This window comes from Monodelphis domestica, chromosome 4 (genome assembly GCF_027887165.1).
Source record: "Monodelphis domestica isolate mMonDom1 chromosome 4, mMonDom1.pri, whole genome shotgun sequence".
NCBI classification, from domain to species: Eukaryota; Metazoa; Chordata; class Mammalia; order Didelphimorphia; family Didelphidae; genus Monodelphis; species Monodelphis domestica.
Genome location: NC_077230.1, coordinates 217,730,715 through 217,745,674, shown reverse-complemented (window position 1 = coordinate 217,745,674; position 14,960 = coordinate 217,730,715). Strand labels below are relative to the sequence as shown.

Sequence of the window (14,960 nt, the reverse complement as noted above, 5' to 3'; positions counted from 1 at the left end):
CCCCTTTAGTATTATTGGTTTTGAACCATTAATCATAGGCTGACTTACTGTTTTCTCCAATATTTATATTGGCTAAAGGTTTCTACCTAGCAGATGCTCAAATAATTCAAACCCAACTGAGGAAAGATGAATGTTTCTGCCTTCTCAGCTCTGGTTTGGTATTATTGGGTATTGAACCTTGCTTGCTAACATGGACCCTTACTTGTGTGAAAGAGGCTGGCACCAAATAAAAAGTGCAACGTGTCTCCAGACTTATAGACAGGTCTGCTAAAGGACTATCTTTCTATCTTAAACCATCATCCAGGAAATGACTCAAATTTTTGTTACATCGTTTCCTTTGCATTTAGAACATGGATGTTCCATTTTCTGTGATTCTTAGTTGGACAAAAAAAGCATCAGCTCATACCGGAGCCCCCACAGTTTGTGTGGTATGTCAAACAGCATAGTACTACAGTGATGTGAGGCAAATGCCTGCATAACACTTCCCAGAACTTAAACCACACTGCTACCATAGGACATCTGCATTTGGATACTGAAATGCTCCTCGTTGCAGCTGTTGTGTGGCTACATGCCTGCCATAATGAGCTTCTGAATGTCTGTGCCAAGGTTTTAGCTGTGGAACCAACCCGACTGGCAGAACAGGAATGCAACAAATGATCCATCTGATATGAGTCATATTAACTCTTTATATAAGAGATGCTGTTGAGAATGATAGAAATAGCTTAAATGGAGTGCTGCTCCGACATGTTTGTTCAGTTAAATAGATTTGAATAGGCATCTTGTTCTTCCAACTGCTCTTCAGTTATGTCAAGATTTAGGATGTAAAACACAATTACGCACAACTTGTTTATAAACTATTGACCTTAGTACAGATCCGTAACTGTAATTCTTGAATTAAACAATGGGTAGATGAAAACCTACTCCATGAAGAAGGGTGGTTCATCTTGGTTGAACTGTTGATGGTTAGGTTGGTTCTCTCTGGGAAAAATCTGTTCCTTTTTATTTTGCCGCATCTGAGAGCATTAATCTTATGTTGAGCCACATTGCACTCTGACCACAGTAAAGAGGCAAAACAGACAGGCTGGTCTCTGCCTAGAAATAACAATGTTTTCAGCATTTTAAAGAGTTTCTCTGAATGCTACAAGGCACTAGGCTTTTAAAACATATTCCAGTTAGAAGATTTCTGCAAGATATTTATTGTTTGCTTTCTTTTTTCTTGGGGCAGTAATGAGTAGCATAAACACCTCATACTGCTGGGCTCATATAGCTCCTCAAGGAAAATTGCAGTCCCACTCATCCATTCATTGCTTTGTTCAGCCAACATTTTCTAAAGCACCTACCTACTTACTCGATGGGACACTCTGTAAGACTCCTAATAAAAATGCAAATGATACTCATTTTATTTTCTTCAGAAAGCAACAAAAACTTTCATTGTGTAAAGAGCAATGAATTAGTGATGTTTCAGAACTAATGTGACAGCTAAATTTTAAGCAGGAAATAAATGGCTTCACTTTACATGTTATCCTCCCATTGTGCAAAGACAATCCTGTATGAATATTTGTGGTTTTTATGCATTTGCTTCATGTTCATCTCTCTATGTCTTGTATATGATGTCTCAAGATTCTTGAAAGCAGGGGCCTTATCTGTTGAACTCAGCTTTATATATAGTCTCTAAAGCAACATCACACACAAAGACTTAATCAAAAAAGTACATTACATGCTATTTATATTATTCAAATGGATGTGTGCAAATAATTTTAGGTTGGGGGTTACAAAGCAGTCAGACTACTAGCCACATTTCATTCTGTAATGATCCCTATAAGATGAATCATCTTTGGGTTCTCTTTATTTAATGATTTTTTTTTTGCATGCTTAAAATTTTTTTTCTTGAAATAATCCAAACCAAGAGAGAGAAGTATATAATAAGCAAAATGAATGAAGTGAATTCTATTTTTCTTCTACTCATCTTCCTATCATAGGTCTTCCCCTTCCTAGTTTTGCCAAAGTGAATTTCTAAATGAGGCCTCTGTCTACTTTTTAAGTAGTGCCTTATCCTACTTCTTAGTTGGAGTTTATGTATCTGAATTCTCATTTTTTTTCTTCAATTCTACAAATTCAGCCATAGCAGAGTGATTATTTCACTCAGACCATTATGATTACTTCAGTGTACCCCTTTGATCTCATCAGTGTGACCCCAAGCCTCCCAGTATCTTCTCTTAAACTTCACTATGATGCTGCCTTCTTCATATGTAGATGTTCTATTACAATGTTACGAGTCAAGTTCAAGATCTCATCCTCTACTTCAAAAACACATATTAGGCAACCTAGGACTTCCTCATCTTCCTTGTCTCTTTCTATTCCCCAGGCTATCTCCAACCTTGTCTCCTCTAATTTGCTTTAAACCTTAATCACTTGAATCCAAACATTCTGGTTTTGCTTTGATCATCTTCTCTCAGGGTTTCCTTCATCTCTGAAATTCCCATTTGGCCATTTATCAAGCCTTCTCTCATCCTCCAGTCAAGGAGGCAGTACATGGTGAAATAAATGCTTTATTCTATAGTGGATGGGAAATTTCTGAAATGTAGCATAGGGTAGTAGAAATCACACTGGAATTGAAGTTGCCTGACCTCAGGCTAAATTTTGATTCTGCTACTCTTACTATTCATAGTCTCTTGGGCAAGTCATTCTCTACCTGAAACAGAGTTTTCTCATCTATTAAAATAAGCAGTTTGGACTAGATCATCTCTGAGGTCCCTTCCAGTTCTAAATCTCTGTTCTTATAAACCTAAGTGTTCCAGGAAGCCTTTCCAAAATAACTGAAGAGAAGCTGAAAATCCTCCCTACCACCACCTTTTCTAAACAAACAACTTCCGTGACCTCATTTCTTTCCCCATTACTCACTACTTTATTATATCATATACTTTATTAATTTTAATTGTTCACATACTCTAACAGATCTGAGACTTCATTGACATACACGCACCCTCTGCACATGCAGATCACAATTCTGCCACACCATCGCATCCTGAGATGCCATCAAGCCATCACAGGAGGTCCTCCCCCTATATGCTTAGAAACCCTTTTCTTATTCTCTTAATTTCTTGGAGACACTAGGGTAGCATGAAGACTATTGTCTTTAATGCTCATTCCCTACCTGGCCAGTGCCATTTTCTAATGATACCATCTTTTTTCTTTTATTCTGATGGTTATTTTTTATTTCCATGTTATTCATTTTTATAAGCGAATAACCATATAAAACCAAAACTCCAAAACAAAAATCCAAATAAGTCAAAAATATATTCTTTCATTTGCATTCTGACTTCAACAGTTCTTTCTCTGACACCATCTTCTTGATGAATATATTTTACTGTCAGAGCTTCTGCACATAATGTTAATGAAATTATCAATGTGTTATTTCTCTTGTGTACTTAAGACTTCCTTATGTTTTTTACATCTTTTATATCTATCTGCACCATTGTTTTCAAGTTCAGTATTTAAGAACTAGAAGGGCAACTGTTTAATGTGTATGTTTAATTCTGTACATCTTGATAGAATACCTTGACTTGCTTTGTGTTCCTTCATGGATAACTAAAATGTGTCTTGATGATGATGAACTCTGTAAAATACTCTTACTACATATAGCATTGGGGGAAACACACTAATCATTTGTTTGTTTTTATAGGCTGGATTACAGTGGACCTTCTAGAGAGTTTTTCTTCCTGGTATCCAGAGAACTCTTTAATCCATATTATGGCTTATTTGAATATTCAGCTAATGATACATACACAGTGCAAATAAGTCCCATGTCTGCTTTTGTAGACAATCACCATGAATGGTAAGGTGGTTGGGTTTTTTAAGTTGTACTTTCCTTTAATGATTTCTCTCTAGTACTAGTTTCTGCACATACTCTGATTTTGTTCTAGTACAGATAACCATTTTAATTCTTGACCATAATTTTGCTTAGAAATCTCTTGAATATTTTATGGCTGGTTTTGAATATATAGATAGTCTCCAACAAGTTGAATAATTATTTTTTTCATTAGTTGATTTTTAAGGTGGTTTCTTGGTCACAGAACAAACATGTTGTCTCTTGTTACACGTTGCCATGTTACAAATGTGGCAAGCTTCCCAGGCTAGCCCACCAAAACTTATTTATTACCTAGTTGACGTAGTACAAAAATTGGAAGCAGCATGGTTTGGTGGATGGAATTAGCCTGGGGATCAAGAAGACCCAAATTTGAGTTCCATTTCTGACATTATTGACTCTGTGACCCTAGCCAAATTATCTATTGTCTCTATTCTTCTCGGTAATTCTCTAAGACTATATGTTACAGAGAGGAGCCAGTTTGCATTGGCAGAGGAAATTTTTCACCACACTGATGAAATCACAGGTATTATTAAAAAAAAGAAGAAGTACAACTGCTGCTACTCAGTTCTTCTGTACTTCCTCACCCCTGAGAAGGGCAGGGAGTACTTTAGGAAGATTAGCCCCAGATGGAATCTCTAGGGCAGCATTTGAGGAAGTCTCTGACAGCTCGGGGGATTAAGGTGGTCTAGCATCTGGAGCTGTGGCTGCCAATAATCCATTAAGTGCCTCCTATATGTCAGGCACTATATTATACCCCGGGGTTTAAAAATAGGCAAAATATGGTACCTTCCTTCATGTACCTTACATATTAATGGTCAAGCAAAGTAGCAATGAAGCAGAGACATTAATAACTCTTCATCTGGCTAAGTAAGCTACAAGGGGAGAGAAGATTCTAGACACAGAAGAGATTGTCCAAGATTGGCAAGAGGGCACCAGTAAAAAAAGTCATTAACAATAGAAAAGAGGGGACATCTGGATGGCTCAGTGGATTGAGACCCGGGTCTAGAGATGGGAGGTCCTAGGTTCAAATCTGGCCTCAGACACTTGCTAGCTGTATGACCCTGGACAAGTCACTTGACCCCCATTGCCTAGCCCTTACCACTCTTCTACCTTGGAATCAATACACAGTATGGATTCTAAGACAGAAGGTAAGGGTTTAAAAAAAATTTTTTTTAAACAATGGAAAAGAATGTCAATAGGAATGCCTAGTCATATTGTTGCTTATTTGTAAATCCAGGGTTTATAAACTGAGAAGAGACTACCTGCTGATTTTTCTCAAGATCTTTAAGAGAAACTAACATTTTTATAAGAATTTCAAATAAAGCTCTACTTAAATTGCATTAAAATTTTTTTCCAAATCTATTCATAGACATTAAAATTTTCAATGCACCTATTTTTAAGGGCGCCTATTAGTTTTATACAGTGGCTGTTTTGCTCAGTGGATAGAGCACTGGGCCTGGATTCAGAAAGTCCCAAGTTCAAATTCAGCCTCAGACATTTACTAACTGTATAAGCCTGGGCAAGTTATTTAACCTCTGTTTACCTTAGTCTATTAGAGAAAGAAATGACAAACCACTTCAGAATCTTTGCCAAGAAAATGCAATTCATAGGATCAAGAAGAGTCAGACAGGACTGAACAACAACAATTTGTTTTATTATTGGGTGCAAGTGAGTAAAGCGTATTTCATTTATATACTGAGAAGTCATTCATATTTTTGCCAATATCTTGAGGAAAAGTCCAATTTTGGCTCAGAGATTAATATGTCTAGTTATCATCCTATCTTCATTTTTGCCACCATTTGAAATGCAGTCAGTGGTATCTAACAGATATTTATTTGGTGGGGGAATCTAACTTTGGAGGAAGAAAAAAAAAGGGCAAACTATAGCTCTCAGCTTTGCTCACATCTGCTGCTGCTCAAGACATTGGCTTAGGGAAGCCACTGAATTCACCTCTAGAAGCATCATGACTTGAAATAAAGAGAAATGTAGGGGGATGCATTTCAGCCAAGTAGGTGAGTAATATCAATTATATTCAAGAAAGTTTCTGAAATGAATCAGAATAAATTGTGCCTTAAGATGTTTAGAAAATGGTACAATGTCTGTGGGAAACCCCAAAAACTTCCACAGGCAAAGATTTTTGTTGCCCTGCAGGTTGGGAGGATAACCATCCCAATCAGAGAAGAAGAGAAGGGAAAGAGAAAAAAAAGGGGGGGGAAGTTCTGAAAAGTAAACTATTTAGTTGCATACCAGAGTAACCAAAAGTGCGATATAATTTACACTATGAAATTTGGGGCTGTTTAAAACAAACATTTATATAGCACTTGCTTTGAGCCAGATAACGTGCTAAGCACTTTATAGTATTTCATTTGATCTTCACAACAACCCTCGGAGGTAGGTGCTATTATTACCCCTACTTTACAGATGAGGAAACTGAGGCAAAGAGAAGTGAGTGACCTGCCCAGGGTCACAGTTAATGAGTGTCTGAGGCCACATCTGAACTCAGGGCTTCCTAACACCAGGTCCAGCACTCTGTCTACTGCACCATCTTGCTACCCAAATACCATAGGACTTGCTTAGAATGTATATGTACACCTCCTGGCCATGTAGAGCCATTTGATAATAAACTAACCCTGGTCATGTGAACTGTTTTCCATTTTTTTTTGTTCAGGTTCAGGTTTAGTGGTCGAATCCTTGGCCTTGCACTGATACACCAGTATTTGTTAGATGCCTTCTTCACACGACCATTTTATAAGGCCCTTCTCAGAATGTGAGTAAAAGTGTTTTTATTATTCTTTTAATCAGCATGGAAAAAGTATTGTATTTGCTTTTATTTGAAATGGAAAATTCCTGTTGTCAAAATCAGTGTTTCTCTATCTGCTAACAATCTTCATTGTACTGTTGTTTTTATAGCTGTACAAATTTTCTGAAACTAAATAAGTTTTGAAGTTTTGTTTATTTGTCCAGCCATATTCTCTTTTTCTCCACTTTTATTTCTGGATTGCCTACAAAATATTAGTTTTTCTATCTTCTGAACCATTTTATCTTTCTCATACTTGGTAACATATGTTTCTTCAAAACAATTTTACTTCAAATGCAGCTTTGGAATGCTTATGGCATTAATTCAGATTATTAATAGAATAGTTGTGGGTTAGCCTTTATGACTCACAGAGTCCTTTTCCCTTTGAGATGGATTTTATACTCACACTGATGCAAACTTTAAATTACTCATGGCTCATTTCTCATCATCCATGGCCCTTTGTATGTTCTTGGGATACCCTGCTTGCTCAAAGCTATCCCTTTGTGAAAAGGAAAATTTGGATTTATGGAGGGAGGTGCAAATAAAACTTCCATGGGAATTTTCAGTACTATTATAAAAATGAAAGACTGCGGCTAGCAATCTTTCATTGGAGCAAACAGCTGGTTCTGTCTTAAAATAAGCAGTACATTGCAAGGTCAAGCACAAGTAGGCAGTATTTTATTCTATCTCTGGGGCAAGAAGAAACAAAGCAAGGAGATCCTCACAGAAATACAGCTACCCATATTCCTTTCCACCCATGACCATCAATTCTATCTCTATGCCAACCAGTTTCCTCTCCTGTCTTCTTCAAAGTGAGTCTCTGACACTCTGAGGTTCTCCAATGAACAAAGAAAGGAGGGGCCCCTGGAAAAATGCTCTATTACCCAATGGAAAAACATAGTTTTGAAGGATGGTCAAGACATAGTATTTTCTTCTTTCCTGACTTTTTATCATGGGGATGGGCTGGCATTCCCAAAAGCAATATGAAGCATTGCTTATTTATTATTCCCCTCAAATATCCTTCAGGCTAACCAAGCTGGCCCTCCATCTTCCATCTCAGTGTTTGAAGAGCACCCTCCTTAGTCCTTACTCCTACCACTTAGACTCCTTCAGAGCTTGGCTCAAGCTACACCTCCCGTATAAGGCCTTTCCTGATGTCACCAATAACGAATGCCTCTTCTTTTCCCAAAATTGTACATGTTGCCCATCACCCCTCATCCCATAAAATATAAACTGCTCAAAAATAGGAACTTTCATTTTTTGTCTTTTTTTTCTTAAATTCCCAGGAGCTAGCACATTGTGGGTGCTTAATAAATGCTATTTGATTACTTGATTTTTATTCTAGCTTCTTATCTGCCCTGATTGTTTTATTACTATGGTTCACTTTCCATATTCCAAACTCATTGCCCTTTAGATATACTTGGTCCAGCCCTTAGCCTCTCTATAACCTGAGAAATCAATATTTTCAGGCTATGTGACCTAATGGCAACAGCAATGGACTAGACATTAGGAGAGCTGGATTTGAGCTGAGAGTCACTTTTAAGTATCTCTGGGACAAAGAAACTAGGTGATACAGTGAATAGAGCATTGCACCTGGATTCAGGAGGACATAAATTTAAATTTGGCCTCAGATAGTTGCTAACTATGTGACCCTGGATAAATCATTTAACCCCATTTTCTTCAGTTTCTTTATCTGTAAAATGAGCTGGAGCATGAAATGGCAAACTATCTCTTCCAAGAAAACTCCAAATTGGGTCTCAAAGATTTGGACACAATTGAACAACAACATCTGTGAGACAGAGTACTTCACTGAACCATCCTAGACCTCAGTCTCTTCATCTATAACATATAGGCGTTGAAATGGGTGATCTCTAGTCTTGTCCATGTGGAAGAGTTTTTAGAGCATTTTTATAGTTTTTCATTTTTTTTCTCCATTTTCTCAGCTTTAGCCTCTAAATAACAGAAGCCTAGCAGCCATTGTTGCTTAGTTCATCTTTTCCCTCGTGTCTGCCAGTATTTGCTAATGACACTTTAAAAATCTTCATCTTTTTATTTAACTCCTTAGTCTGTGTGATTTGAGTGATCTAGAATATCTTGATGAAGAGTTCCACCAGAGCCTACAGTGGATGAAAGATAATGACATCCATGACATCCTAGACCTCACCTTTACTGTAAATGAAGAAGTTTTTGGACAGGTATGCCATGCGTGCTAACACATTGTGGCCAGATTCCTTATTTGCTTTGTTAGAATCTATTGCTAGGTGATCAGCTCTGTCAGTGGACAAAAATCAGGCATGACTATTCTTGGTTTAGTTTGGCAATACCTAAATCGGGCGAGTACACCCCTTTACTCTGCCAAAGTGTGTTCTGGTTGCAAAGTTCTGGTCTCTGGTGAATACAATGCCATCACAGAGGGAGAGGAGCTGAGTGACAGTGTATTACATAAGTTGTTGTGTAATCATTCTTATTCTTTGTTTTCAAAAGCACGATATCCACTGTGGGGTACTCCTGATGTTTCTAATATATTTTAAAAGCCCTTCTTGTCCTGGAGCCCTCGTCCATTTGTATGCATTTGTACCCGGCTCTAATTGAGATGCAATTGGAAAAGGAAGAGAATCGATTTTTTGATATAGATATGCAAAATAGAATCAATAACATTGGTTTATGTTATTCTCAGAGCATTCATGTAGGAGTGTCAGTGATTTCTTTCTTTAATATAATTTACTTTTAGCTTTGTATTACTTTTTCAGAGTTTATACTTACTATCTTTTAAATCTTAGTACTCATCTGCATGTACGTCCTATACTCTCAAAATGAAGTTCACATTTAAACAGTAGATCCCACCAATACATAATAAATGCTAAGGAAATATTGAAATGTATGACAATCTTAATCAGCCATTCAAATGGCAAATAGCCAGAGCCTCAAAGAAATTCAACCTAATTTAAAAGAATCTGTTATTGCACACATGGCATAATGAGAAATAGAAAGAAATAGTGTTACTATAAGCCTCCTTGATAGCAGATAATCAGTCATATGAGAATTACTAGAAGCTCTCTGTGTGCATGACATTGGCTAAAAGTTCTTGTAGAGAATATATGGAAGACATGATTCTTAAACTACAGGGATAAATGTGGTAAAGGGTTTTCATGCTATAGGTAATGCTCTCTTTTTTGACTAAACTAATACTTTTTTTAAAAGACTCCATTAAAAAAAATGTGTCTTTTTGCTCCAAGATCACTGAACGAGAATTAAAGCCAGGGGGTGCCAATATCCCAGTCACAGAGAAGAACAAGAAGGAATATATCGAAAGAATGGTGAAATGGAGAATTGAGAGGGGTGTTGTACAACAAACAGAGAGCTTAGTGCGGGGTTTCTATGAGGTAAAGAAATTGGGGTTTGGGGTGCATGCTTTGAATTTTCATTTCTACAGATGTCAAAATCCACATATGGATACCCATAGATGTCAAAATCTATCTTCTGGGTCTACAGATATCACATATTATTTCTACCTGCTTGATATGTTCTTTTTTATGTAACATTCATTATTCAAATTAATTTACAGGAAAAACTCTTCACTTATATGCTATTTTTTCTGAGAAAATGGGTTGGGTTGGGTGGGTTGTTGAATTCATGGAATTCTCTGGTTCAAGAGGTCTTTGAGTTAAATGTTTTGACTAGAATTTAAATGGGATTTGATGATTTAATGGCCACTAATATCATTTTAAGTCATGCATGCTAAGATATGGGTAATCGAATCTCATGCTTGAGGGTGTGAAATGATCATGCCTAATGGTCAGAACAAGCTAGTTATATACTCCAAGAGACTTTTCCTTAGAAGCCACTAAGATCCTTTTCAGAACAGAGAAGCAGATTGAACCAATCATTATTTTGATGTAGTATGGAAAAATCTGGAATTCTTTGAGAGAAAATTCTTTGATTTGATCAAGAATCCTTAATACTCCTATGGATGGTCTCATAGATGTTGAGTATCAAAACAGCCTGCCAGTCAATAAGCATTTATTAAAATTATTACTTTGTGCCAAGCTCAACCCATTTTCTCAGAAAAATTAGCATATACATGAAGCGTATTCCCTGTAAATTACTGTGCCAAACTCTAGGGCTACAAAGAAAGTCCAAAAAATAAAATTGTCCTTACCTTAAGTCCTTAATATATGGAAGGAGAAAAGGTTAGCACTGCCCTTGATAAGAATGGAAAAGGTCCTGGTGTCCTTTACAGTACACATATGTCTAAGGCATTGCCACCTACTCTGTAGCATCTAAATATGTTTTTAGGGTAGCCAGATGATATAATAGATAGAGTGCTGAATCTGGAGTCAGAAAGACCCCTCCTCCTCAGTTCAAATCCAGCCTCAGACACTTATTAGCTAAATGACCCTGGGCAAGTCACTTAACCCTATTGGTTAAATTTCCTTATCTGTAAAATGAGCTGGAGAAGGAACTGGCAAATCATTTCAGTGTGTCTATCAAGAAAACCCCAAATGAGGTCACAAAGAGTTGAACATGACTGAAAAAGACTGAGCAACAACTATGTAGACCCAAGACGTATGAAAGTGAATAAAGATATATGCTAAGTGAAAAGGAGAATAATCTCAGAAGGAGAACACCAGCAGTATGTGAGAAGGGGTACTGAGAAAGATGTTGCAGACAGTAGGTTTGAACTATCCAAGGAAGCCAGGGTGACTGAGATAAGGAGAGGGAGCAGTTCAGGCATGGGAGATGGACTGTAAAGAAGGAGATGCTATGTTATACATGAAGAACAGCAAGAAAATCTGTGTGGCTGGATTATAGACTATGTGGAGTAGAGTATGCGAAGACTCCAGGTTCTCCCATCAATTCATTATGGTGGTGGTGGTAGTGGTGATGGGAGAACCATTGTACTAGGTAGAAAGAGACCAGGTTGAGAAGGGCTTTAAAAGTCAGAGGATTTTACACTGGAGGTAAGAGGGAGCCACTGGAGTTTATAGCATGCATAACAAAGAAGATAACCTAGTAAGATCTATTCTTTAGGAAGATCACTTTGACATCTGAGATTTACTTCAGTGAAGAGAGATGAGGCAGGGAGACCAACCAGAAGGCTATTGTAATAGTTTAGACATGAAATCAGAAGGATCCACAGCAGTGTTGGCTTAGAGAGTAGGAAAAGGGGGCATCTATAGAAGAGAAGTTTTGAAATTAGAAATGACAAAACTTGGAAACTGATTGGATATGTAGGGTGAGTGAGAAAGAGTACTTGAGGATGACACCAAGATTGTGAGGCTGGGTGCTGGGACTGGTTCTCTCAAGAGTAACAGGAAAGAGGGCCAGCTAGGTAGCACAGGCGTGGAGTTGAGCAGATGGAGGTTCAAATCTGGCCTCAGACAATTCCTAGCTGCATGATCCTGGGAAAGTCACTTAACCTTGATTACTTAGTCCTACCTAACCAAAATTTTGTCTTAGAATCATTATTAATTCTAGGACAGACAGTAAGGATTTTTAAAAAAATATTAATGAGGAAGAGCAGAAGAGAGGAGACCATAGGAAGAAAGATAATGAATTCTGTTTTGGACTTGTTTGGTTTAAGATATCTATAGAGCAATCAGTTTGAGATAGTAACCCATCCATGCTTCCTATCCTGTATGACCTCTCCTCCATATTCTCTCCCACTAGTTCATTGTGGTGGTGGTGGAGGTGGTGGTGGTTATGATAACTTCCCTCTAAAATGATGGGGTGATGACCTCTAAAGTCCATTGCAGCTCTAGAATGACAGTCCTCTGATTCTATGGCATGTTGACATCTAGGGGCATCTATGTGGAGCATTGGATATAGTGCTGGACCTGGAGTCAGGAAAGCCCAATTTCAAATCCAGCCTCAGACACTTATTAGCTGTGTGATGCTGGGCAAGTCACTAACCTCACCTCTGTTTCCTCATCTGTAAAGTGGGGATAATAACACCTATCTCCAAGAGTTATTGCAAGAATCAAATAAGATAATATTGGTAAAGTGCTTAGCATAGTCACTGGCATATAATAGATGCTATATAAATGTTGACTATGATGATGATGATGTAGATACCAATGCTGCAAATTAAATTATACTTTATAATGTCTAACATTTGCATATAAAACTTTAACATAAATTAATATACAAATAAATAATAAATGCCTATCAATTGATTTATCATAGAAAAGGGATCCTCAGCACCACTTATTAATCTCTTCCTCCCATTACCATTCTTCTCTGACAAGTCTTCACAATAGGGATTTCCTTGACTCATTTCCTTGAACTTTCTTCCTTTCACAGGTGGTGGATGCTAGACTGGTATCTGTGTTTGATGCAAGGGAACTGGAACTGGTCATCGCTGGAACTGCTGAAATAGACCTAAGTGACTGGAGAAACAACACAGAATATAGAGGAGGTGAAACTTGGTGGAGTTTGAAGCCTTTAACTAACAGGAGTGGTATTCTGTGATGAGGACACCTGGTTTCTTCTCAAAGATTTGAAGCATCCTTTATAAGACATTAAACAAAATCACATCTCCATTTTTACCTAGTTTCCTCATCTGGCAAACAGGGGAAACACCATTTACATACCACCTAAGGATGTCATCATAATTAATTGTTAGTGAGGAAATATGATTATGTGAACACTAAGTAATTGCCTTGGAGGAGATCACTAGCTGGCCAGCTCCAGCCCATCCCTCCCTCCACCCTTATGGAACTTTAAGAGGCACACCCTTTGAGCTTCTAGACCAAGAGGTCTTGATTCATTGAGCCACTTACTGGTTGACTCAATGTTGTGTTATCTAATATTTTTTTCCCCTTGGTCTCCACCTGCAATCTCATCAATGAAGGAGAACACCATATTTGGCAACATCTTCTACCCAGTGCAATCAAAATCTTTGAGAGTCGCCTGTTCTCCAACTCCAAAGTCAGGTCTTTATGAAGGGATGTGCTGGAAGCAGCTTTTATAAGCTTCCAAGAGTCAATTATTAAAATTTCAGTGTGAGAATTTATATTTTGAAAATCAGCAAATGCTACAAATCAGGGCATGCTTTATTGTTTTACTGGCTGTCTGGATTTAAGAAAGCAATGGGGAAAATGTTAAAATACAGATTAAACTAAAAAAAGTGTGTGATTTTTTTTTCAGAGAGCCAGTGGTTAAGCATTTATCAGCATGTCCCCTTGCCATTCTGCTATATTTACACTTTAATATCTGGCAGACAGATGGATAAATTGACAGATAGGTAGGTAGATTTACAGACAGACAAACAGACAGACAGACAGACAGACAGATGGATAGATAGATAGATAGATAGATAGATAGATAGATAGATAGATAGATAGATAGATAATTTTGGAATAGCTTTCCAGATATTATAAATAAATAATTTGGAATTTTTACATTCTAGATGGATAGAGACATAATTAAAAATTTTATATTTCTTACAGTCAACCTAAATCTTCAGTCAAATAATTCAGACAAATGCTATCGAGTTTCATTTACAATGAGATAAACCTGTTTTTTGGTTTTTTTTTTAAGCAAAGTTAAAGTTAGGAAGCCTGACTTTAGGGGTAAGTATTAAATACAATCAAGATAAAAAAGCCTTACCAAAACATTTACATAGCAAGAAAGCTCTGTAAGTTCAAAAGAAGAAGAAAATTTAAATGGGAAGTAATTAACACAATCATAGGGCCATTGTAAAGTACTTAGTAAAGTGGTTTTTTGCCTTAGAGATAATGCTAAATATTAGCTGTCTCTGCTTCACATTATCTGCCTCTGGATTACAGAATCAATGAGTCAGAAGCAACCTAAGCATATATCTGGTACCATCCACACAGGAATGGAATTCCTATTTTAACATACTCAACTAGTGGTCCTCCTACCTCTATTTGAAGACTGTGGGCAGGAGGGGAGAGGGAGAGGGAGACTCACCAACTCACCACCTCTATAGGCATTCCATTGCACTTTGGGACACATTACTTTTTTTTTTAAATCAATTTTAATCCCCTTAGCTATAAAGCTTTAGTCTCCTATGGTTTTCAGTATGAAGTGAATACTCTGGGGAATTCTTGGTGGCTCAGTATATTGAGAGGTAGGCTGGAAACAGGAGCTCTTGAGTTCAAATGTGGTCTCAGACTGATCCTGAACAAGTCACTTAACCCCCACTGCCTAGCCCTTATCACTCTTCTGCCATTGGACCAATACTTAGTATTTATTGTAAAACAAAAGATAAGGATTTTTTTAAGTGAGTATCTTCATAAGCACTTAAGAGAAAAATTCTTAAGATACATT

General features: G+C 37.3%; 1 protein-coding gene and 1 non-coding gene across 4 annotated transcripts in view; both read left to right on the top strand.

The window, feature by feature from the left end:
- Positions 1-14,960, top strand: part of HECW2 (HECT, C2 and WW domain containing E3 ubiquitin protein ligase 2) — a 466,207-nt gene that overhangs the window by 429,936 nt on the left and 21,311 nt on the right. For all 3 annotated transcript variants that reach the window (XM_016433751.2, XM_001369816.4, XM_007494546.3), the window contains 5 exons: positions 3,683-3,835; positions 6,537-6,635; positions 8,731-8,860; positions 9,902-10,048; positions 12,969-13,083. In XM_016433751.2, the coding sequence (XP_016289237.1) occupies positions 3,683-3,835; positions 6,537-6,635; positions 8,731-8,860; positions 9,902-10,048; positions 12,969-13,083 (644 nt within the window). The remainder of the gene's footprint in view (positions 1-3,682; positions 3,836-6,536; positions 6,636-8,730; positions 8,861-9,901; positions 10,049-12,968; positions 13,084-14,960) is intronic.
- Positions 10,834-10,961, top strand: LOC130454215 (U6atac minor spliceosomal RNA). The gene has a single exon (XR_008911888.1). It is a non-coding gene; the product is annotated as a U6atac minor spliceosomal RNA (small nuclear RNA).